Source organism: Canis lupus, chromosome 1 (genome assembly GCF_048164855.1).
Source record: "Canis lupus baileyi chromosome 1, mCanLup2.hap1, whole genome shotgun sequence".
Classification (NCBI taxonomy): domain Eukaryota; kingdom Metazoa; phylum Chordata; class Mammalia; order Carnivora; family Canidae; genus Canis; species Canis lupus.
The window spans coordinates 104751018-104777242 of NC_132838.1; the positions used below are offsets into that span (position 1 = coordinate 104751018).

Consider the following 26225-nt stretch of genomic DNA (forward strand, 5'->3'; position numbering starts at 1 on the left):
AAATGTCTGCCTTGGGCTCACATCATAATCTGAGGGTCCTGAGATGTAGTCTTGGATGGGGGCTCCCTGCTCAGTGGGGAATCTGCTTCTCCCTCTCCCTCTGCTTCTATCCCCAGGTCACTCGCTCTCTCTCTTTCATTATTTATAAATAAAATCTTTACAAAAATAAAAAATAGACTCATATGATGGGGGTGGGGAGAAAGGGACAGGAGGGGGTGGTGGTGGAATAATATTATTGTACAATTGTCTTTTGCCCTAAGCAAAGTGTCAACATCCAGATAGTTGAGCTCTGAGAGGAAGGTCACTCTACTTAGTTCAAGGACTTGTCAATAGGCTGCAGGCATTAAGGAAATTTAATTTCTTCTTTTGCCTTTGTTTCCCACATCACCATCAGTAGTAAATGAGAATTCTAATTCCTCAATATTTTTACTAAAATTGGGTATTATCTGGGGCAGCCAGGGTGGCCTAGTGGCTTAGGGCTGCCTTAAATTTATTTTTTATAAATAAAAAAATATATTTTTGTTTAAGATTTTATTTATTTATTCATGAGAGACACACAGAGAGGCAGAGACACAGGCAGAAGGAGAAGCAGGCTCCACGCAAGGATCCCGAGGTGGGTCTCCATCCCAGGACTCCGAGATCAAGCCCTGAGCCGAAGACAGAACAACTGCTGAGTCACCCAGGTGTCCCCTGTAAGTCTACTTTAAGGTATAAAATTTATTTTAGAAGTTTCCTTTATCTCTACACCCCCCAGGATACCTGTTGCAAATCATCCTCCAAGCACATGACCCACCAATAGCCATCTAAAGGGTCTCATGACTCAGCTTTTTTTAGACGGTAATATAGTGGCCTTTCCCAACAATTGCCAGCCCCTTCAAGGTCCTGGAAACCTTGTTTCCAGAATTCCTTAGAGAGTATGCTATCCTCAAACCCCTCCCAACTCCCAGGTGAATAATCAGCCACCCCTCACAGGCCCTGGCTGGGGACTCTTCCTGCCCGCAGGCCCTGTCCTTGTGCTTTAATAGAACCACCATTTAGCACAAAAGGACATCTCAAGAATTCTTTCTTGGTTGTTGGCTCTGGACCTCACCTATATTCTAAAACTTTATCAACAGGTAGTTTTGAAAATCAACATTTACCTGCTGAAGGAGAGCAATTTGTTACCCCAAAATATGTCTTTTGGCATAAGGATTATTTTAGGCTGGGTATTTTAATGCACAGACAGGGGTGCTTGGGTGGCTCAATGGATTAAGCCTCTGCCTTCATCTGAGATCCAGAGCCCAGGGTCCTGGGATTGAGTCCTGGGTCAGGCTCCCTGCTCAGCAAGGAGCCTGGTTTTCCCTCTCTGCCATTCCCTTTGCTTGTGCTCTTTCTCACTCTCTTTCTCAAATAAATATCCAAAATCTTTTAAAAAAGAAAAAAAAAAAAAACAGAGAAAGGAAAAGCTGTAAAACCCAGTACTTACTGTCTAAAGAGACATTTTGCATAAGGGAAAGGTCCGTTACTGAGTCTCTCCCTTTGTGTAGCAGGAAGAGGGAAAAGGTAAATCTCCAGAAACTCTGATCCATGGAGAAGGCCTGGATTAAAATCCGATAATAGCAGAGCCTTCGTTACCAGTCACCTCCCCAGATGTTTCCTGGACTATCAAAAAGGATCATCATTCCCCTCGGATTCCGTCAGTTGGTGTGGGTGGAAACAACAGCGTTGTATTAAGTCAGTGCTCCGGGTGATTCTAAGTGAGGCCACAGTTAAGTAGAAAGGCTTCCTTTTAATTTCTGAGAATTGAGAGCAGGCTTCGCCTTAGGAGGGGTAATGGTCTCCACTACCCGAGTCAGGAGGGTTAGGGCCACAGCACACGGGGCCTAGGCTGTAGCTGAATCTGTGAGCATCTGGGGGAGGGGAGGGCCCTGGAAGCAGAGAAGGAAAAATCAGTTCCTGATTTCCAACTGGGAGTTCACAGCTTCTCAACAGCTCCACACCCAAAGGACTAGGAAGTTGGGCTTTTTGTGCATTTCAAAGTCCTGCCTGCAGGGGAGCAGTTTATAGGTGGAGAGACTTGGCTGCCTTTAAAGGTGTGTTCTCCTGATGCAGCTGGGACTCCTCCGCGGAGATCTTGTGAGAGAGCTCGCTAGAGGCCGAGGTGGACGGAGCAGAGATGGCGGGGTCTCAGGTAAGCCTTGTGTCCCAGCTTAGAGGCCGCAGTGCCTTTTTGGCCCGAAATTCCCTGCATTTGGAGATTGCAAGTGTTGATTCCTCCAGCTCTGATATTTCTGCCTCGTGGTTTCACTTATTGTTAAAAACCTTTTCAAATCTAATACCCAAGGCTCGATCTTAGAACACTTCTCCCCCATCACCTTCTTTCCCTTCTCTCCAACGGGGCTTCCAATAAGCCACCAAAACTGTATTTATTTTTTATTTTTGAAGATTGTATTTGGGGGATGCCTGGGTGGCTCAGCGGTTTAGCGCCTGCCTTAGGACCAGGGCTTGATCCTGGAGACCCGGGATCGAGCCCCACATCCGGCTCCCTGCATGGAGCCTGCTTCACCCTCTGCCTGTGTCTCTGCGTCTCCGTATCTCTCTCGCTCGCGCTCTCTCTCTCTCTGTGTATTCTCATGAATAAATAAATAAAATCTTAAAATAAAATAAAGATTGTTTTTATTCTTTCATGAGAGCCACAGAGAGAAAGGCAGAGAAATAGGTAGAGGGAGAAGCAGGTTCCATGTGGGGAGCCCGATGTGGGACTTGATCCCGGGATCACGACCTCAGCTGAAGGCAGACATCCAACCGCTGAGCCACCCAGGCATCCCAACAGTTGTACTTTAAATTACAGTTCTGCAAGCTTTGAAAATGTACCCTTGCTGACAGATCCCTAGAGAAGACATTGAGTCCAACATTCCTGGTGGTGATGGGATCCTGGGATAGCAGCCGAGGAAAGCACTTGCCCTTTAGTGGCCACCTGGATGCTTTATCAGCTCTGTGTGGGCCAGGAGTAGGAAAATGCACCAATAAATGCTATAGATATATAAGGTCCAGGATAACTCAGAATACTCTTTAAAAAGAGGAGACTTACAGTTTAGAATGTGAAAAAGATAGTGTATTTAGGGACGCCTGGGTGGCTCAGCGGTTTAGTGCTTGCCTTCAGCCCAGGGCGTGATCCTGGAGTCCCAGATTGGATTGGAGTTGCACATCGGGCTCCCTGCGTGGAGCCTGCTTCTCCTCTGTGTCTCTGCCTCTGTGTGTGTCGCATGAATAAATAAATAAAAATCTTTTTTTTTTTTTTAAAGATACTCCTCTTAAAAATATATTAGGTAGGGACGCCTGGGTGGCTCAGTGGTTGAGCGTCTGTCTCTGGCTCCGGGCATGGACCCGGCGTCCCAGGATGGAGTCCCACACCAGCTCCCCTCGAGGAGCCAGATTCTCCCTCTGCCTGTGTCTCTGCCTCTCTCTCTGTCTCTCATGAATAAATAATAAAATCCTTAAAAATATGTAAATATATACTAGGTATTACAAGACAGTGAAAGTATGTGACCAAAATTTGTATAAATCCACTGTATTCTCATAATTCAATTACTATTCTAAACACCTCAGGAACGACAATCCTCTTGATGAAGTTTTGGGGAAGTTTTCAACTATATTTCACCTATATCTCACTAATAAAGTTTTCACCTATGTTAGGTGAAGTCCTGCGCCAACAGCCAAGAAAGAATTCTTGAGACGTCCTTTGGTGCTAAATGGTGGTTCTATTAAAGCACAAGGACAGGGCCTGCGGGCAGGAAGAGTCCCCAACCTGGGCCTGTGAGGGGTGGCTGATTATTTACCTGGGAGTTGGGAGGGGTTTGAGGATAGCATACTCTCTAAGGAATTCTGGAAGGAAGGTTTCCAGGACCTTGAAGGGGCTGGCAATTGTTGGGAAAAGGCCACGTATACCGTCTAATAAAACCTGAGTATGAGCCCCTTCAGATGGATAACTGTGGGTCATGTGCTGGGGGGATGATCGCCAACACCTACCTTGGGTGTCTAGAAATAAAGGACATTTCTAAAAGAATTTTCAAAGGTTAAAGTAGACTTACAGCCTCCTGGGGGTCAGGCAAAGATTGCCTTTTACCCTACGCAAAGTGTGACCATCGAGACAGTTGAGTCCAGAGAGGAATGTCCCTCTGCCTGTTTCAAGGACTTGTCAATGTGCTGGCCCTGGCTCATCATTTGTCCTCAGCTAGCCCTCTGTTCCCCCATCTCTTTAGGCACTGCTACTAGTTTGTTTCCTACAGTTAATGTTACCTTCCTTTCCTTGGCTTGCTCCTCTCTGCCAGACTTCTCCCTATAAAATTCATACTTTCCTTCTTATCTTTCCTAAGGATCTTAGGTTTACTGAAGGATGTGCAGAAACTATCACATTTATTTATTTATTTATTTATTTATTTATTTATTTATTTATTTTAATTTATTTATGATAGTCACAGAGAGAGAGGCAGAGACACAGGCAGAGGGAGAAGCAGGCTCCATGCACCGGGAGCCCGACATGGGATTCGATCCCGGGTCTCCAGGATCGCGCCCAGGGCCAAAGGCAGGCGCCAAACCGCTGCGCCACCCAGGGATCCCACTATCACATTTAAACAGGAAAATTCTGAATTTCTCTGGCTTCTAGTTTCTAATGAGAACAAAAGCAAAAGAATGTCCCCTGATAAATACTTGAGATGGGCAGAGTCTGAGAGGACTGAAGGAATTCACAACTGCCTTAATGTTAATGCTTTGTTAGAGGCCAAAAGCAACTTTTGTTTGGCAATAGCCAGACCTCCAGGATCCTGTAAGTCTTCGTTAATATATGAAAATCTCTTTAGAAACTCACCTTATCTTTGCCCCCATCTCTTTTTTTTAAAAAGATTTTATTTATTTATTCATTAGAATACACGGAGAGGAGAGAGAGAGGCAGAGACACAGGCAGAGGGAAAAGCAGGCTCCACGCAGGGAGCTGACCTGGGACTGGATCCTGAGTCTCCAGGATCACGCCCTGGGCTGAAGGAGGCGCTAAACCGCTGAGCCACCAGAGCTGCCCATCTTTGCCCCCATCTTAAAAGTATATAATGATTGGCTTTTCAAAAGGATACCTCAGGTCTTTCTGCCCTCCTGTGGTCCTGTCCCTGTCTTAATAGAAACAGGATTTTGCAACAAAAATTGATCAGCATACCTTTTTGATCCTTAGCTCCAGGCTCACATCACATTAGCTTCCAATGGACAGGGAAGGCTCTCACCTTCCCGTAGTGAGATATTTACTTCTGGGAGTGAAGGCTCTCAATCAGACCTCCATCTGGTGGGTTTCAATGTTACTCCACACTTAGTGTCATAGTAGTCTTCTTTTTTTTAATTTTTTTTTATATATTTATTCCTCAGAGGCACAGAGAGAGAGGCAGAGACATGGGGAGAGGGAGAAGCAGGCTGCCTATGGGTAGCCCGATGCTGGACTCCCCCTGGGATCAGGACCTGAGACAAAGGCTGGTGCTCAATCACCTATCCACCCTAGCACCCCTAGAGTTACTTTCTATTTGCTTTTTTGTAATACAACACACACACAAGAATCACATAATTGACGTATTTCACTGTCTTAAAATCCTGAAAGATTATAGAACTACAGATAGAAACTATACCCGTGTGTGGATGTCACAGAAAGGAAACTTGATTTGCTGCCTCACAGATCACTGAGAATAACTTCCTAAGCAGAGACTCACAGAGCAAGGGGGAAAGGTTTCCTGTTGTTTAGGGTTAGGCTGGATATTTAGAAAGAAGGGCCTTGTCATCCTCTGTAGAACTGGGCGGAAACCCCACATGCATCTGAAGACAGCACTTCTACACATACTTGGGTTATATAACTGAGGTTTGTGCTCCTCCTTGCTGGAGACTTTGGTAATAAATGAAGTAAGAGACAATTTTGGTTACTCCACAGGTTACTGTTTGTTTCAACTGTAGAGGGTGAGTCAGGGGTTTAGCTCAAATTGGGCTGGTCCAGGCTGTTCCTCAGGGGGATGTAGTTCTGGAATGTTGCTGAGGTCCAGAACCTTGAGGTCAAGAATTCTTGAGAGGTCTTTGGTGCAAAAACGTGTTTGTATTAAAGATGAGGACAGGACCAATGAGTAGAAAGAGTTGCAGCTGCTGCAGCAGCCTGCTGCCTGCTGGCTCCAATTGCCCAGGGACTGTGAGGAACAACTGATTACACATTCTGCTGTTGGGGCAAGTACAGAGTAAGGGAGTTCCAAATGGCTTTTCATATGCTCAAAGACACTCAACAGGATACAATGGCCCCATTACTGTCAAACTAAGGTTGTTTGTCCCTCTAGGAAGGTATTCACCTTGAGAAAGTTGAGGACTTCCTCCAGGAGCTTTATACTCTGACTCAAGTATTTGTCAATGGGCTGCATTTTTCAGAGCCATTTAATGTCACATACCTTTCTTTCTGCCTTTTTTCCCCACCTCAAGATCAGTCCTTTCCTTTTGGTGGATAGTTTCTGTTTCCATCACAGGAGACTCTGCCCATGGGGTGTTTTGCCTCAAGTAAAAGATGTGGTGGAAAGAGAGGTTAGTAAATGTGGGACCAAGGTTGGAGGGTACAAGCTGGTAAACACCTGAAGGTCAGGTCTTGGGGTCTAGCTGATGACACTAACTCCCTCCTTCATCACTTGGGCCATAATGAACTCTGCCTATGACCACTCGGTAATTGGTATTTATTGCAGCGACTGCTGACATTCAGGGATGTGGCCATAGAATTCTCTCAGGAGGAGTGGACATGCCTGAACCACACTCAGCGGAAACTCTACAGGGATGTGATGTTAGAGAACTACGGACACCTCCTCTTCTTGGGTGAGGATCACTCCTTCCAGATTTTCCATACCACACTCAGGGTTTCCTTCCTTCCTTTGAAGACTGTCTATCTCTTGGAAGATTCCTCTTTGAATGACTGGAATGTGGATCTGGGCAGTAAAGGGAAAAAGTAGTGTTTTATAGACGTAGACAAAAGTCTTCAATTGCTTCCTTTCAGCTTTAATTTCCTCTTCCTCAAGGTAACATCATCACTTCTGTAGATGCGTGGGAATTCTGTACAGTGAGTGGCAGAAAATAGTGCACCCCGTAACTTAAACTCCAACTTACAACTTTTATTTTTGTGTCTAGTACTTGGCTGTGGAGGACAATTCTGAACACTGGACATCTCTCCTGTGTGTTCTAAAGGGGCAGCTGGGCAACAGCCTTCAGGAAATCATTTTCTTGAATCTACAGTGTCTTTTTCTCTTCTCTACTGAGTATGAGGGTGGATTGAAAGTTAACATCACCAACAATACGCATCCCTTTTCTCTAATAAACAGGTCTCATTGTGTCAAAGCCAGACCTGGTCTCCTTTTTGGAGCAAAAGAAGGAACCTTGGAGTGTGAAGAGAAAGAAGAGAGTAACCATCCATCCAGGTAAGTGGAAATGAATGAAGCAGATGACAGAGGTGCGGTCCACATGTGAAGGGGTAAGAGAGACCTTAAACTGTGGTGGGAGTAGTTCTCCTTGAATGGATACACTCTTGAGAAACCAGTTTATATTTTTCTCCCTGTCACAGAGGGACATGTGCTATCCAACATTATCAAGCTCTTAGCTTCTCAAAGGATTCTCCTTCAGCTCCACTGATGGTCCATCACCTCCACAGGGAGGGCCAGGAGACTCCCCTGGGAGTGGGAGGGTCTCCATAATCTGAGAGGTTCTCCATGGCTGTGAGGGTCCTGGGGAAGTCTCCCTGTTTCTCAGGATCCATAGACTTAGCCCTTTGTTTTTTTTGTTTTTTTTTTTTAAGATTTTATTTATTCATGACACACACACACACACACAGACCCAGGCAGAGGGAGAAGCAGGCTCCACACAGGGAACCTGATGTGGGACTCGATCGTGGGACTCCTGGGACTCCAGGATCGCGCCCTGGGCCAAGGCAGGCGCTAAACCCAAGGCAGGCGCTAAACCGCTCAGCAACCCAGGGATCTCAGACTTAGCCCTTTGTAAGTTCTGTTTTGCCTCATGTGAGAAGCATGTGAGGGTAGTTGTGGGCATACTTGGGGTTGGTGCAGAAATCCTGGGAACACTGGAGACAGATACCACGTTTTCTGGCTTATGCATTCCAATGTTATGGAGGCTTTAATCTTGATTGTACAAAATTCACACTCAGTAATTTCATCAGATAACAAATACCTCCGTAAAAAAAGAAAATCTAATTCTTTATTTCACTTTGAAAGTTAAATTTTTCTTTGTATGAACTGAAATTAGGATATAACAGTGTGTTCCAGGCAGCAGCCAAGAATCCAGATCGCTGAACCTACAGGTCAGTGATGAAAAAATGTAACGTATCTGTTTGTATCCTAGAATTCCTACCTAAAATAATGCCATGAGGGAGCTAGAACATTTAGACCTTAGAACTTGAAGCCTATAATAAATTCTCAATTTTTACCTTCTTTCTTAATACTTGCATCATTGTATGAATTGTCTTGTATGACAGGAATTTCTTTTTATTTTGTCAAGTGTGTTTTCACTTTCTTATTAGTTATATATGAGATTCATCTGTTATTTATTAGATCAAAAGTTCTGATATGACATGGGCATGTGAGGTAGAGGGATGTCTGGGTGGCCTGTCAGTTGGTCCCAAGTCATGATCCTGGAGTCCTGGGGCTCAGCCCTCTGCAAATTGGGCTCCCTGTTCAGTGGGGAGTCTGCTTCTTGCTGTGCCCTTCCCCTGCTGTGCTCTCTCTCTCTCTCTCCTTCTCTTTCAAATACATGGATAAAGTCTTAAAAGAAAAAAAAGCAATAAAGTATAATTTGTATAATTCCTGTATTTTAAAGAAACCTTTCGTTCATAAATATAATTTTACTTCAGTGACAATTAGTCATTGGGGTTTTCTTCTACTTTCCTTGGAATATATCTGAATTTAATCCAAATATGTATTTTATGTATAGTGGCCTTTAGCGTATTTTGCAACTTTCTTGGTGTTTATTTAGAAATGAAGATGTTGTTTATTTCCTTGGTTCTAAGGAGTGGGATGTAGTCTTAAATCCTCTGTTCAAGGAGGGATATATTAATAAAATAATACATTTGTATAATGCCTTTTTTTAAATTTTTATTTATTTATGATAGAGAGAGAGAGAGAGAGGCAGAGACATAGGCAGAGGGAGAAGCAGGCTCCATGCATCAGGAGCCCGATGTGGGATTCGATCCTGGGTCTCCAGGATCGCGCCCTGGGCCAAAGGCAGGTGCTATACCACTGCACCACCCAGGGATCCATGTATAATGCCCTTTTAAGTGGTTGTTCAAATAATTTTCACTTACAGGCTTTACTGATTGATTTTAATGAATATTCTTTATAATATTGTGGTCAGTGAAAACCAGCCAATAATTCATACTTGTTTTTTATGATACATAGATGCAGTTTAAAATTAGTTTTATAGAAAGTTTCTTTGAGAAGAATTCATCTGTTTGTTGTTGTTTTTTATTTTTATTTTTTGAAAGATTTTATTTATTTCTTCATGAGAGTTGGAGAGAGAGGCAGAGACACAGGCAGAGGGAGAAGCAGGCTCCATGCAGGGAGACCGATGTGGGGTTGAAGACTGGATTCCAGGACTCCAGGATTACGCCTTGGCCTGAAGACAGACGCTAAACCGCTGAGCCACCCAGGGATCCTGTATTTTAATGCATCTATTTTAATGTAGCTTTTTTAGGGCTAAATTTTGTCTTATTCTGGCTTTGTAATTCCATAACAATGTGCTTCCTTTTGTCTCGGACTTTCCACTACATTATTTAGTGGTGATTTTGGTTTTACTTGTGTATTTAGTTACACCATGACCATTTTCTTTTTCTTTTAATTTTTCCATAAGATTTTTTATCTATTCATTTGAGATAGACAGAAAGAGCAAATGAGAGCATAGCACAGGGGAGGACCAGAGGGAAAGGGGGAAGGAGAGTCCGCGCTGAGCAGGGAGCCTGACCTGGGCTCAATCCCAGGACCCTCTGATCAGGATGCGAGCTGAAAGCAGACACAGAACCGACTGAGCCATCCAGGTGCCCCAAGGATGACAGTTTTCAAGTACAGAGTTCAGAGACCATCTGAAGGATCGTGACCATGATCTGAACCGAAATTAAGAGTCCGATGCCTAACGTGATTCCTTCCTCTGCTTCAGCTCTGTAGTCTCTTTCTTGTTTGAACAAACACTCACCCTTTGTCTGAGCAGCCACCACAATGCATCCAGAGGGTGCTGTCGTTCCCTCTGCCTCCATGTCATGCGTCACAGAAACGAGTCCCTCAGGCAGCAGCCAAGAATCCAGATCGCTGAACCTACAGGTCACTTGTTTCTTTCTCTCCTGAGGAGAGGTAAGAGTTATTTCTTTTATTTAATTGTCAGGGAGGGTGAGCAGCTGCTGTTGTGGACAAGTGTCACAAACTTTCTTAGTGTCTTTGTGGCTCTTCATCTTTACCTGCCTGGGGGTGTTGTGTTTTCCTCACTGGCTTCTGGCGCACTAAAAAAAAGTAATTTGGTCCATTTTTGTTGTCATGGAAGAGCAAATCCTGGTGGTTCCTAAGTCTCCAGATTCATCTAAAGTGCTATACTGGGTATTAATTTACACATTAGCATTTTAACATATATGCATGTATGTGCACTAAGTGGGATGTCTTATTTTAAATATTTTAGTTGTGGAGATGCCTGGGTGGCTCAGCGGTTGAGCGCCTGCCAACAGCCCAGGGCATGACCATGAGTCCCAGGATTGAGGACCACATTTTGGTCCCTGAATGGAGCCTGCTTCTCCCTCTGCCTGTGTCTCTACCTCTTCTGTGTGTGTCTTTCATGAATAAATATGTAAATCTTAAGAAAATAAATAATAAATCTTTTAATTGTGTTTTTCCATAGCACAGTAGGCTTGTTGGCCAAGACAGGCAAAGAAGATTCATTCCATAGAGTGATAAGGGATGATGTGGAATCTGTAGACCTAAGTATTTTTGCTTAATGAATGACTGGGATGGATGGGGTCGTGGAGGGTAGGAGGGATGTGATGATGGATATAAGCATACTGGGACAGTTGCCCATAATGGAGTCTTCACTGCCAGAAGAGATCAGAGATATAAAACAATTGTTGGAGAATCCCACTTTAATTCAGTTATATTTGCAGAATGATGTTTTGAGTGCAAGCACCCACATCCACTTTTAAACCTACATATTTTCTGAAAGGACATTTGGAAATTTTGGAAAGTGACCTAGTCCAAAGTAAAGAAATTACTTTGAATGAAAATAATCATTCAAACCATTTCAAATATAAAGTTGTATAAATCTGCACTGAAATATTTCTGAAAGTCAAACATTTAAAAATTAAGAAAAATTTCTAAATGTGATTGATTTGAGAAATCCTTTTCAGTGGATTCATTGTTCTCCCACCAGCATGTAATCCTTCCTTATTCCAAAGTCTCTAATTTTGATAAACACAGGATGGTCTTTATCCAAATATCACTATACAGTAGTTGCCACATAATACCTAATTTGATACAAGTATTCATGTGTTCAGAACTTTGGAAGATCTTTAGTGAGGACTTTATCTTCCATAATTACAGAGGTATTTATTTTTTAAAAAAGATGCTATTTATTTGAGACAGAGCACAAGCAGGCAGAGCCCGTGGGAGGGGATGCTGACAGAGAGGAAGAAGGAGACTCTCCTGCAGAGCAGGGAGCCTGGTGGCAGGGCTTGATTTCAGGAACCCGGGATCATGACCCTAGCTGAAGGCAGATGCTTAACCAACTGAGCCACCCCGGTGCCCATACAGAGACCAGAATAAAAGTAATAAAGGTGGGAAAGTCTAATAAAGCTCAAATCTCATTGTATATCCTGTACCCTCGCTGGAGAAAAGACTTCCAAATGTAGCAACTAGAGCAAAGCTTTTAAGTTGTGTTCAGCACTCAATAGCAGAGATTTTACAATAAGAAGAAACCTTACTAATGTCTAAAATGTGGCAAAGCCTTTAACTACCACCCTAAGCTTAACAACCTAACATAAGACATAATGAGGGGATGGCTGACAAACGTACAATAAAATTGGACAAAAACGTTATGAGAAACTACAAACTTTGTGAACAAAGAGGAGCATAGTGGAGCAGAGGGTGCATAGTGAGGGGAAGCCCTTAAACGTAAAGAATGTTCAAGGCATTTATTTATTTATTTATTTATTTTTTTTTTTTTTTAAAGATTTTTTTAAATTTTTATTTATTTATGATAGTCACAGAGAGAGAGAGGCAGAGACATAGGCAGAGGGAGAAGCAGGCTCCATGCACCTGGAGCCCGACGTGGGATTCGATTCAGGGTCTCCAGGATCGCGCCCTGGGCCAAAGGCAGGCACCAAACCACTGCGCCACCCAGGGATCCCTGTTCAAGGCATTTAATTCATAACCAGAATTATTCAACATGAGGTAATGCATCCTGTGGAATAACATAGAGTTGTTAAGAATAGTGTCCACATCTATGCCTGGAACTGCACTCTTATTGAACATCAGTAAGATAACAAAGCATACTGGGCAGAAACCATAGAAATATGGGATCCCTGGGTGGCTGAGCAGTTTAGCACCTGCCTTTGGCCCAGGACATGATCCTGGAGTCCTGGGATGGAGTCCCACACCAGGCTCCCTGAATGGAGCCTGCTTCTCCCTCTGCCTGTGTCTCTGCCTCTCTCTGTGTGTCTCTCATGAATAAATAAATAAAATCTTAAAAAAAAAAAAAAAAGAAATGTAAAATTGATGCAAGACCTTTGGCTTTACTACATACTTCAGAAAAGAAACATCTTTATGAAGGATAAAAACATTAAGGACATAAAAAATTGGTAAGTTGTGAGATGGAAAGGAAATCTAAATAACATCAGAATTCACAGAAGAAAGCAGTAAGTCAATATCCCTTTTCAGGCATGATCTGAAATCCAAGTATTTATTATAGAGAAAAATCCAAAGTTAAAACACACAGATCACTCACATCTTAGCCTTGGACAATGCAACTGTTAGGGGCACCACCTCTTTACAATTGAAAACCTGTGTGGGTCAGCCTCGGTGTGTCACAGGTGTTTAAGCTCCTCCTGCAGCCCATGACGTGATCCTGGAGACCCTGGATCAAGTCCCATGCCAGGTTCTCTGCATGGAGACTGCTTCTCCCTCTGCCTGTGTCTCTGCCTCTCTCTCTCTCTCCATCTCTATGAATAAATAAATAAATCTTTAAGAAAAGAAAAGCAAACCTGTGTGTATCTTTTGAGTGCCCCAAATTGAAAACCACACCTGTTGTGTCACGGAAATAACCTGTTGTTGACCTCAGAAGCCTCACCTGGAACATAAACAGTCAATCATCGCAGTTTTTGGTATGTATTCCTGTATTATATATGGTATTTTTTATAGTAATGTTAGCTTGAGAATAGAAAATCTTAAGGTGAAGACAAAACACATTTATGGTACTGTACTGTATTCGTGTATTGTTACATATATATGGACCTCCGCTGTTGAAACCCGGTATTCAGCGGTCCTCTGTATCTGTTAATATCCCTGTCAGGATGGAGAGGAGATGGTTGTCTGAAGAGAGATTATTATTTTCGGTGTGTCTCCTGTTTTCTTTTGACCATATTTGACATTTTTTGCATGGCAGATGTTAATTTTACTCTGAAATCCTCTCATCCCAAGGCTTTATCGTTTGTGTACATGTAAGATGATTTGGTGGCTGCTGTCTCACAGACATGCAGGGCTCTGGTATGAGGGGGACTTCATTCCTACCTACTTTAACATGGAAGATTAAGGACATTATAATGTACAATTAATGAAGAAAGTCCGCATGGAGATGCTGCTTGTGGCTGACCTGTAAGCATGATAAGTCCCGAGGAAGTAAGTGTCCAGGGCACCTTTCCTTGCATTAATGTACCACAGAGAAACAGTCTGAATTTTAAATAGTGTTTCCATTTGCATTTTAAGCAGAATAGAGTGGTAGTTTATTAAAAGCTGGATGTATCTTCAGGATAGCAATTGATCCAAGTCAAGAATATTAGTTATGCAGTTGAAATAACGAGATGTTCACAGGTACCTGAGGGATGTATAACTTACTCTTCCGTAACCTGTATTTTTTTAAAGATTTTATTTACTTATTCATGAAAGACACAGAGAGAGGCAGAGACACAGGCAGAGGGAGAAGGAGGCTGCATGCAGGGATCACGTCCTGAGCTGGAGGCGAACACCCAACCACTGAGCCACCCAGGTGCCTCCCATAACCTGTATTAATGTCTTGTATGAATTTCATAACTAACTTGAAAAAATATTTAAATAAGTTCCAATTCACTTTCATCTGGATTCCATTCATTGTACAATGTGAACGGACTGTATTTGGGGAGATCTCAGGAAGCTCAAGGAGAGTATTGAGAGAAGGCAGAGACAGAACTGCGGGAAGCTGAGAAAGACAGAGTCAAATTCATTTATGAATAAAGATTTGTGTTATGCACATTGTGTGTTTGCACGTCTGTCAGAATATTGACATGACTGTAAGCAGAGCTTTTTTTTTTTTTTCCAAAAAAAGGTTTTATTTATTCATTTATTTGAGAGAGTGACAGAGAGAGCATGAACAGGGAGGAGAGGGAGAAGCAGACACACCACTGAGCAGAGAGCCCAAGGTGAGGCTCCATCCTAGGACTCTGGGACCATGACCTGAGCCAAAGGCAGACCCTTAACTGAATGAGCCATCCAGGAACCCCAAATAGAGCATTTGTAGGAATGACTTACCTGTGGATAACTCAGGGATGAGCTGTGACTTAGTTCCTGCAGAGGTCCAATTTATCCCATAACAGAATCACCAGGAGCACTTGTAAACCTTAGATTGCCGTGTCTATCTCCACATTACCATGTCAGTACTTCTAGGGTACATTCCCCAAATTTCCTTTCTTACACTTTCTCAGGTACCTGTCCAGGGAACCCATTCTGAGAACCAATGACTAGAAGCAGATGTCTATAAGATCCCAGATTCCGGGATCCCTGGGTGGCGCAGTGGTTTGGTGCCTGCCTTTGGCCCAGGGCGTGATCCTGGAGACCCGGGATCGAATCCCATGTGGGGCTCCAGGTGCATGGAGCCTGCTTCTCCCTCTGCCTATGTCTCTGCCTCTCTCTCTCTCTCTCTCTGTGACTATCATAAATAAATAAATAAAATTTAAAAAAAAAAAGATCCCAGATTCCCCCAGGGAACCCCTTGAGGCCAGACCTGTGTGGGCACCCAACAATCAGCTTGACATTTGGGGAATGCTGGGTGCCCACCATGGGCTCTCTCATGGTGGAACAATTGTAGTTCCAGCTGGCCCCTCATGGTGGAGCGCTGTGCTGGCCCCAGGGAAGGCGCATTGTGGTCAGACTAAAATTGTTCGTCTTACCCTTCTAATGTCCCCCTTGTCTCTGTGGTCCAAGGGGTGATTCAGTCTCACTCTTGAGTACTGAGAGTTGCCTAGTGATGTCTATCTCAGAAGTACTGAGGTGGAACTACCTGCTTCACCATGTTGATGATGTCATCCCTCTGTGATAAGTATTTTTTTAATGTCTCCAGCTAAAAATAAATGTTTCCCTATGTACATGTATGTATATCTGTGTATGTTTATATGAGTGTGTACAAATATGCACACAAATATAGGTTATGCTTATTCTCCATGAAATGCATTATTGAAATCCTGTACATCTAGATCTTCAAAAATAAAACTACTAATAGTGACCAACTCCTTTGGCGTTAAAGGTTATTCAATAGGATTTTTATTTTGCCATGCCACTTGTTTGGTTGTTTATCACTACACAGCATTTGTTCCATTTACTTTTTTTCAATTTTACCCTCATGTTTTAGTTCTATCTCCAGAAAATTCCAGTGGAATATATTCGATCAATGTTTAGTGTCACCAGGAACATTTGGTTTATTTGTGTTTAATATCTTTTTTTTTTTTTTTAATTTATGATAGTCACACAGAGAGAGGGAGAGGCAGAGACACAGGCAGAGGGAGAAGCAGGCTCCATGCACCAGGAGCCCGACGTGGGATTCGATCCCGGATCTCCGGGATCACGCCCTGGGTCAAAGGCAGGCGCCAAACCACTGCGCCACCCAGGGATCCCTGTGTTTAATATCTTAATGAAGATATTGGGGTTTGGCTATACTACATTTTTTGTCTTTCCTAAATGCTCCCTGTTTTTTTATTCCTTTCTTGTGTTCCTATATCCATTTTAAGAAAATAATTGTACACTTTCTTTTTTTTTCTGTGAACTATGTATATCAGTACCATATTGCTTGAGCTAGAAACTAAAGCATTCTTTGAAAATCTAGTCCTTCCTACATTTAATTTCACCTTGTCAATATATCTACTTTATGACACTTCTCTTTTTACATCTAGTTTTTTTCGGGAGGTTTTTAGAATTTTTAAATTTTAAATTTTATTTTTATTTATTTTTAATATTAGGTGAACATTTTTAGGACCCCATTTCTGAGCAATTTCTCCCCTAACACAAGGCTCAAACTCCCAAATCAAAGTTGCATGTTCCACAAACTGAGCCAGAGAATTTCCCCATGTTGAATATTTTTTTGAAGTAAAGTCACATATATAGAACGTATGTTAACAGCTCAATTGAATTTCACAAACTAAGCACGTCTCTATAAACTGTTGATGTCAAGAAACAATATTTGACCTCAAAAAAGATATTACTTGACCTCTGCAATTCCTTTTATTTCCTTGGTACCTTTCCACAAGGCTCAGCACTCTTAACGCGGAAAGCCATAGATCGCTGTCCTCGTTTTTGTACTTTATATAAATGTAATCAGGCAGTGGGAACTCTTGTATTTGGCTTTTTTGTATCTATGCTTGTGAATTGATCTGTATTCCTTCATGTTATTGTGCATCATTCTTTAGAATGGATCCATCCGACTCCATTGTGTGAATATCAATTGATACATCATTTTGTGGCTAATGGAGGGGAATGGTTTTCAGTGCAGGACTGTCATGATAGTACTGGCTTGTAAGTCTATAATTTATCTTTTAGTGGAACATACACACATATCTGCTGGTTATATATGTGAGATCAAATTGTTAGTAAACATGTTTAATCATATTCAGCTTTAATAGATACTCCCAAATACTTAAGATTTTATTTATTTATTCATGGAGACATAGAGAGAGGGGCAGAGACACAGGTAGAGGGAGAAGCAGGTTCACCCGGGGAGCCTGATGCAGGACTTGATCCCAGGACCCCAGAATCACAACCTGAACCAAAGGGAGAACCTGGTCTCCCCATCCACACGCTCTCTAAAACTTAGTAGTTTATGTCATTCTCTCTATCTCTCTTTTTTAAAGATTTTATTTATTTATTCATGAGAGACAGAGAGAGAGGCAGAGACACAAACAGAGGGAGGAGCAGGCTCCATGCAGGTACCCCAATGCAGGTCTCTATCCCCGGACCCTGGGATCATGCCTGGAGCCAAAGGCAGGCACTCAACCGCTGAGCCACCCAGGCATCCCCCAAGTGGTCATTTTATCTGCTTTTTTATTACTGTTAATATGGAGTTGGGCATTAACCTTTTGATAATCTTTTTTTCAAAGTATCTGCTGGGTTATTGAGCCTATTTCTTCTGTTTTGGTATTTTTTTCTTTAGGCTTTATAGATATATATTATGAGAATGAGTCCTTTTTTCCTTCTCTCACTCTATTTCTCTCTCTTGAGCTTATGATGCAGAGAAGTTCTTAATGTAATCCAATTTGTGATTTTAACATTTATGGTTGGTGGTTTTTATCATTTTTAGAAATTTTCTCATATACTCAGGCCACAGAGATAGACCCTTTGTCTTTTTCTGAAAACATCATAATGATCTATATAATATCAATCAGAAATGTATTAAGTCATCGTTCTCTAGTTTGTGTAGTGACTGAGGTTTTCTGGTTTTTCCTTTTTTCTCAACATGGCTAACAAGTTGAAGTGTATTCTGAACGTGTTTTATTGTGGTTTCTTTTCATGCTTTCATTAGTGGCTAAGGTTCAGGAAGATAATGCTCTCTGCTTTCAAGATACTGGGGTTCCCTATGCTCAGGATCTCATAGATGCGACACAAACCCACTGCATATGCAGCATCTACATGTGTGAAATGGGGATTTGGAGCTGGCAAGTGAAATTAGCGTGATCAAGATGTTTGTGGTGTTTCATGAACCCTAAGATCCTTGGACTTGAATCTGAGAGTCCTCTGTCTTCTGCTAGCATTGGAAAATTGTTACAGGCAAGCTTGTTCCACTATAGAATATGTGGAACATGGAATTTTTATACTTCTTGGGATTATCCATGGGTTTATTTGAAATGAAGTGATGGGCTTCTGGGTGGCTCAGTCACTGAGCCTCTGCCTCCGCTCAGGTTGGAATCTCAGGTTCTGGGATCGATCCCCCTCAGGGAGCCTGCTTCTCCCTCAGCCTTTCTCTCTGCCTCTCTCTGTGTGTCTCTCATGAATAAATAAACAAAATCTTAAAAAATAAAAACATGAAATTGATATTTATGCGTCTGTTTCTGCTTTTTATTTGTTTGTTCACTTTTTTTTTTAGCCTGCACCTATAAGTGAAATCATATGTTATTTGCTTTTATTTGCCTGACTTATCAGCACAGTACTTTTTAGGTCTATTTACATTGTCCAGCACAATACCTCCTTGGTCTCTTTTCATTCATTGTCATCAATGGCTAGAAACCACAAAAATGACAGAAACAGACCCACTCCAAAAATAAAACAGAACTGCTGCTTTCTGGAGTGGAATGGAGAGGGATGATGGGCCCAACTGGATAAAGGGGAATGGAAGGTATAGGCTTTCAGTTATAGAATCGATAAATCATGAGGCTAAAGGATATAGCAGAGGGGATATGGTCAGTGGTATTGTAATCTGGTTCTATGGTGCTAGGTACTGGCTACACTTGGATGGAAAAACATTTATGTTGCAAATGGATGTCAAAAGAAAGCCAGAGTAGCAACACCTGGCTATCAAACAAGCTAGACTATTTTGTTCTTGTTCGATGTTTATCCTGCTTTGGTACCAGGGTAATGCTGGGCCTCATAGGATGATGTTGAATATGTTCTGTCCATTCCACTATTTGTAAGATTTTGATGGATTGTCATTAATTATTATTTTATTTTATTTATTTATTTATTTTTTTTAATACATGATGATGTTTTTTTTTTTAATTTTTTTTTTTAATTTATTTATGATAGTTACAGAGAGAGAGAGAGGCAGAGACACAGGCAGAGGGAGAAGCAGGCTCCATGCACCGGGAGCCCGATGTGGGATTCGATCCCGGGTCTCCAGGATCGCGCCCTGGGCCAAAGGCAGGCGCCAAACCGCTGCGCCACCCAGGGATCCCTAATTATTATTTTAATGTTCGGATTGTCATTAATTATAATTTTAATGTTCGGTAGAACTGACCAGCTAAGGTATGTGGTCCTGGGTTTTTTTTCTAAGTTACCTGATTTGTTTGTATATAATTGTTCACACAATCTATTATCACACTATGTATTTCTGTAGTTATCAGATGTGTTTTCTGTCCCATTTCTTGTTTTAATTTTTGAGACTTCTCTCCTTTTTTCTTAGTTAATGTAGTTAAAATTTTGATTATTTTTTGGAAAATCTGGGCATTGATGTCAATGTTATGTTACTGTTTATTATGGTCTCTATCTCTGATTTTTCTTTGTTAGTTTCTTTCTCTACTGGATCACAGCTAAATTTCTTCTTTTTCTAGTTCCTTGTCTTGTAACATTCAGAAGAAAAGTCGTGGGTGTCTAGGTGGCTCAGTCGGTTACGCATCTGACTCTTAATCTCAGCTTAGGTCTCCATCTCAGGGTCTTGGGTTCAGGATCCAGTTAGCCAGTTAGGCTTCATGTTAGGTATGGAACCTACTATAATAAAGAAATGAATAAATTAAAGAAAAAAGTTGAAACTGCAAATTATTTCAGGCATTTATAGTATTTAAAAAATTGACAATGCAATGTGTCGTAGAAAAAATTACTAGAAATAAACAATACAAATGATTGCCAACAAAACAACAAAAAAATAAAGATTGTGTAGGGTTTTTTATGGATGTCATCTGTAAAGAGATAAACTTGCATTTTCTTTTCCCATTTGGATTTATGTTTCCCATTTATGTTTTTTTGTTTTTTGTTTTGTTTTGTTTTGTTTTCCCATTCAGACTAGAGTATCCAGTACTGTCTTGAATAGAAGTGAAATTCCTTTGTTATGATCATACAGAAGAAGCTTACAGTTTTTTCCTGTTGAATATATTAGATTTCAGGTTTTCATACCTATATGGCCTTTATTAAGTTGAGGTGGTTTGCTTCTATTCCTACTTTCTTGAGTGTTTTTAATAGTGAAACATTGTGCAATATGCTCTTATTCTTGTTCTGCAGCAATATGATTGCCATTTTTGATCTTCATTCTGTTAATGTGGAGCCTTTAACTTGTAGTTTATGTTGAAACACCCTTGAATTCCAGGAAGAATTCTCTTTAATTGTGTTGTAAAACGGTTTTTTGATTCAGTGTGCTAATTTGCTTTTTTTATTGTGGACTTTGTATAACTGCGCCTCACAGGTAGTACTTTGTAATCTTCTTTACTTGTACAGTCTTCCTTTGCCTTTGACAACCTGGTAACACTTGAGTCACAGAGACTATTTTGATAATTTCCCTTCTCTTCACTCCCTGAAAATGTTGGAAGAGATTTGAAATACTTTTCCAGGGGACTCCTGGGTGTCTCAGCGGTTGTGCGTCTTCCTTTGGCTCAGGGCGTGATCCCAGAGTCTCTGGATTGAGTCCCACATCAGGCCTTGTGCATGGAGCTTGCTTCTCCCTCTGCCTCTGTATGTGTGTCTCTCTCATGAATAAATGACTAAAATCTTTAAAGAAAGAAAAAAGAATACTTTTACATTAAATCTCTGAATTATCCAGTGAATTCACTTGGAATAAAACTTTGTTGGAAAGTTTTTTTTGTTTGTTTGTTTTTGAAGATTTTATTTATTTATTCATAGGACACAGAGAGAGAGAGGCAGAGACACAGGCAGAGGGAGAAGCAGGCTCCATGCAGAAAGCCTGACATGGGACTCAATCCAGGGTCTCCTGGATCGCTCCCTGGGCTGCAGCCGGCGCTGAACTGCTGTGCCACTGGGGCTGCCCTATTGGGAAGTTTTAAATTATTTTTTCAATCTACTTAGTAGTTGTAGATCAGTTGTGACTTTTTTAATATTTCTTCAGGAAATATTTTTTGGAATCCTGAAATCTAGGTAGCTTACATCTTTTTTGAAATTTATACACATTTTTGGTATTTCTTTCTTGGCATATAGTTATCCATTGTCAGTTTTTATTATTTGTGTTTTTATGGTATCAGTTAATACTGTCTCTGTCACTTCACTTCTGATTTTAATTGGCCTTTTTTTTTCATTCTTACTTGAATTTGTTAAAAGTCTGTCAATTTTGTTTATCTATCCTGAAACCAACTCTTCCTGTTGTCGATAATTTCCCTTTTTTTTTTTTTTTTTTTTAGTTTTTATTTATTCATGAGAGGCAGACAGAGAGAAGCAGAAACACAGGCCGAGGGCGAAGCAGGCTGCATTCCATGCAGGGAGCCTGATGTGGGACTCGATCTGAGTCCTGGACCACACCCTGGGCTGAAGGCAGCACTAAACCACTGAGCCATGCGTGGAGCCCGATATTTTCCTATTTTTGCTGTATCCGCTTTTGTCCTTTTCTGTTAATCTTTAAATTTCCTCCCTTTTTGCAAACTTTGCACTCTCGGTGCTTTCCTGATTTTTTGAGATATAAGAAAGTGATTTGTACTATAGCATGACAGTACTACAGCTATCTATGAGTCTATGTGGTCAGTACATTCTGTGTAAGTTTATGTGTCCATTGAGGAACAAAGTCCTGATGATTCCTTCTGACCATCTTGCTGATGTTCTCTGACTGATTTTCAGGTTATCTATTAGTGGTTGTCAGCATATTCATCTGAGAGTAGTAAGTGGAATAATTTTACAGTTCTCTTTCTTGCTTTCTTTCAGCCATATCTTCATGGGACACCCAGAGCTTGCTGTCAAAGCCAAGCATCGAAGCTTCTTTCCAAAAAGTGTCAATGGGTAGATTAAAAAATAATGCCGTTGAGAATTTACACTTCATCATAACAGACTGGGACAATGATGGAGAGAGTGAAGGGCATCAAAGGCATCATGAAGGACACAATGAAACTGAGACATCTGCCCATAATAAGAATCTCCCTGCCAAAAATGGTCAAGGATATAAAACATTTTCAGTAACCTCCCTTTTTAAGTCTGCTACTTCCACAAAGCAGTGCGTTTCTGAAAACAAAAGCTCAAATCAAATGTTCAAACTTACATATTTAGGGAACAACGATAGTTTAGAAAATCTGGGAAGTTACCTAGTCCATGCTGAAAATAATTATTTGAACCCTTGTGAAAAAAGAATTGGATTGACTATTCAGTCGAATATTTCTAAAAATCAGAGATATGAAAATGAAGAACAAAGTGCTAACCAGGATCCATTTGAGAGGTGTTTCACTAAGGAGTCGACCCTACAAAATTACCAGAGCCTGTTCAATGGAGACAGAGTTGCTCAATGCAGTGAATCTGAGAAAACATTTAACCAGGGCTTCAATGTTAGTCAATGTGTGAGGACTCAGCTTCTAGGGAACCATCATGAGTGTAGTAAATGTGGGGAAGTCTTTTATCAAAAGTCTAACCTTAGTACACAAAGTAGTATGAATACAGGAGAGAATCCTAAAAATGAATGTGAGAGTGCTCTTAACCAGTCCTCCAATGTTGATGATCAACAGAGAATTCATGTGGGAAAAAACCCATTCAGGTGTAATCAACCTGGGAACATGTTTTGTCAAGCATCAAGGCTAAGTATACATAAGACAGTTCATAGTGGAGAGAAAAGTGACATTTGTAAGGAATGTGGCAAAGATTTTGACTTGAACTCAGTACTACCTCAATGTCACAGAATACGTAATGGGGAGAAACTGTACAAATGTGAAGAATGTGGTGAAACCTTTAAGGTCTCCTTTTCCCTAAATAGACATAGGCAAATGCATACTGGAGACAAACTTTACAAATGTGAAGAATGTGGCAAGGCCTTTACACAGCACTCAAGCCTTACTCAACATCACAGAATTCATACTAGCAAGAAACCACACAAATGTGAGGAATGTGGCAAGACCTTTAAGACGTGTTCATATCTTACTCAACATCACAAAATTAACACTGGAGAGAAAACTTACCTATGTAAGGAATGTGGCAAGGCCTTTTACACTCATTCAGGTCTTATTCAACATCACAGAATTCATACTGGAGAGAAACCGCACAAATGTAAAGAATGTGGCAGGGCTTTTACACAGCCCTGGAACCTTATTCAACATCAAAGAATTCATACTGTCAAGAAACCTCTCAAATGTGAGGAATGTGACAGGACCTTTAGTACTCATTCATCTCTTTCTAAACATCACAGAATTCACACTGGAGAGAAACCTTACAAATGTACAGAATGTGGCAAGGCCTTTAGACATGGCTCTACCCTTACTCAGCATCATAGAATTCACACAGGAGACAAACCTTACAAATGTAAAGAATGTGGCAAAGCCTTTAAGCAACACTCACACCTTTCTACACATCATAGAATTCATATTACAGGACAATGTTACAAATGTAAAGAATGTGGCAGGGCCTTTACACGGTCCTGGAGACTTATTCAACATCATAGAATTCATACTGTCAAGAAACGTCACAAATGTGAGGAATGTAACAAGACCTTTAGTAGTCATTCATCTCTTACTCAACATCACAGAATTCACACTGGAGAGAAACCTTACAAATGTAAAGAATGTGGCAGGGCCTTCACACATCACTGGAGCCTTACTCAACATCACAGAATTCATACTGGTGAAAAACCTCACAAATGTGAGGAATGTGACAAGACCTTTACAAGGCGTTCATATCTTACTCAACATCACAGAATTCACACTAGAGAGAAACCTTAGAAATGTAAAGAATGTGGCAAGGCCTTTAACACTCATGCAAGTTGTATTCAACATCACAGAATTCATACTGGAGAGAAACCTTACAAATGTAAAGAATGTGGCAGGGCCTTCACACAGCACTGGAGCCTTACTCAACATCACAGAATTCATACTGGCAAAACTCACAAATGTGAGGAATGTGACAAGACCTTTAGTAGTCATTCATCTCTTACTCAACATCACAGAATTCACGCTGGAGAGAAACCTTTCAAATGTGAGGAATGTGGCAAGGCCTTTAGCCAGCACTCAAGTCTTCCTAGACATCATAGAATTCATACTGGAGAGAAACCTTACCAATGTAAAGAATGTGGTCGAGCATTTCCCAGCACTCACACCTTACTAGTCATCACAGAATTCACACTAGAGAAAAACCTTAACAAATGTAAAGAATGTGGTGAGGCCTTTAATCACTATTCAGCCTTTACTCATCAAAGAAGTCCCACTAGAGCAAAGGCTTCAAAGTTTTAGGATTGTGAGAGAATGTTTAAGTTCTTTTAAGCAACAAGAAACTTGACTTGAATAGATAATGATCAATATTCTTTTCTTTTAGAGCAATTTATCCTTACTTTAAGACAGATTGTCCTACATCTAAAATTGTATACAACAAAATTATATAAAATATTCCTTGATTTTGCAATGATAAATGAGAAACTTAAAAATTCTCCAATGTCACTGTGGAGGCTGAGTAAATGAGGCCATTCCACCTTAACTTTAGCATTAGCCCAAGTACAGCAATGTCAGGCCCCTGTGATAAGAGCTGAACTTTACCTTACTTCGGTTACAGGAAAAAACAGCTTACAGCTTAACCCCCTAGAAAGTCCCATATCAGAATGAGAACAGAGATTAATGCCCTTGAAAGCCCCATATCAGAATGTAAACAGAAATTCCTCCATCCCTTCTGGAGGTCACCTAGACCAGCCCATAAAACTAATCTGGAACCCACCTCGGGGTCCAAGTCCCTGCCTCGCTGTTTCGGGTACACTTGGACCCAAGCTCAAGCTTGTAAATAAACCCTCATGTGTTTGTATCAGTCTCGGCTCCTTGGTGGTTTCTCAGATTCGTAATCTAGGGCACAACACTAACAAGGAATGCAAGGATTTTTATGTTCTTTTATTGTTGTCAAACTGTGAGAGCAAAATAACTCATGGAATGTAACAATAAAAGCTGAATAATCACAGCGTTAATGGAAAAGCGTAGTTTCACAGAACTACTTTTTCCCCTCATCCTATCTCTTCTTGATGTTGATCAAATTGTACCATTGGCCATTTAGTTTTCTTTTGTCTTTTAAAAGCCATATGCTTGTGCAGAGACACAGTTACCTGGTGTCCAATAAAGGAATGGGGAAGAGAAAAGTGAACAGAGGAAACCCCTTCTTGCTCTGGCTGGAGCAGAGTTGTAACATAGAAGTTTCCCTTTCTAGTAGACACCTCCTGTCTGGTGCTGGAACCCATCAGTTGTATCTTTCTCCTCTGTTTCCAGCTGTGGAAGTGTGTGTCTTTTTCCTTTATTGGATGCCCATCAAATCATGTAACCTATTGCATTGACAAACATTATTGTTCACAATAGTTTTTCATTAGTTTATTACATGTGGTTTGTGCTTCTACTTTAACTGCACTACAAAGCAAACCTGCCCCATCAAGTTGGAATTAATATGATCATTGTTCTCAGTCTTGACTCCTTTTTCTATTTTTTATTATTTTTTTTATTGGAGTTCAATTTGCCAACATGTAGCATAACACCCAGTGCTCATCTCATCAAGTGCTCCCCTCAGTGCCTGTCACCAAGTCACCCCTAACGTTTTGACTCATTTGGGTTTTCCTTTGGCCATTGAGAGTGCCAGCATCTCCTAGCTACCTCTTCTCAGAGGTACCAGGTCCTCAACGACAGCACAGAAGTAGCACCAAGAGTGTCAGAAGAAGCAACTATGAGAGGATTTGTAAGTACTGCTCAACTCTTACTCCACATTAGGTAATTCATATCAGAGAAATGAAATATGTGTAAAGAATGTGGCAAGGCCTTTCAACAACAGAAAACCGTGATTACTGATCCGAAAATGTATAGTGGAGACGATTTTACAAGTATGAAAGATTTGGCAAGCCCACTAACCAGT

At 41.1% G+C, this 26225-nt stretch overlaps 2 protein-coding genes across 3 annotated transcripts in view; both read left to right on the forward strand.

The window, feature by feature from the left end:
- Positions 1–555: 555 nt before the first annotated feature.
- Positions 556–25145, forward strand: LOC140600311 (KRAB domain-containing protein 5-like). 2 transcript variants are annotated; one of them, XM_072768500.1, is made up of 5 exons: positions 556–692; positions 2092–2170; positions 6723–6849; positions 7350–7445; positions 22086–25145. In XM_072768500.1, exons 2-5 carry the CDS (start codon positions 2156–2158, stop codon positions 24074–24076), a joined length of 2229 nt encoding a protein of 742 aa, XP_072624601.1. In that variant the 5' UTR covers positions 556–692; positions 2092–2155; the 3' UTR covers positions 24077–25145. The 2 variants fall into 2 exon arrangements, with proteins under 2 accessions (XP_072624601.1, XP_072624607.1); XM_072768506.1 differs by lacking the exon at positions 22086–25145 and adding an exon at positions 9518–10356.
- The window catches only part of LOC140600289 (uncharacterized), a 75346-nt gene continuing 49676 nt past the window's right edge, over positions 556–26225 (forward strand). The window contains 1 exon segment of the mRNA XM_072768454.1: positions 556–692. The gene's annotated coding sequence lies outside the window, so the exon portion shown is untranslated.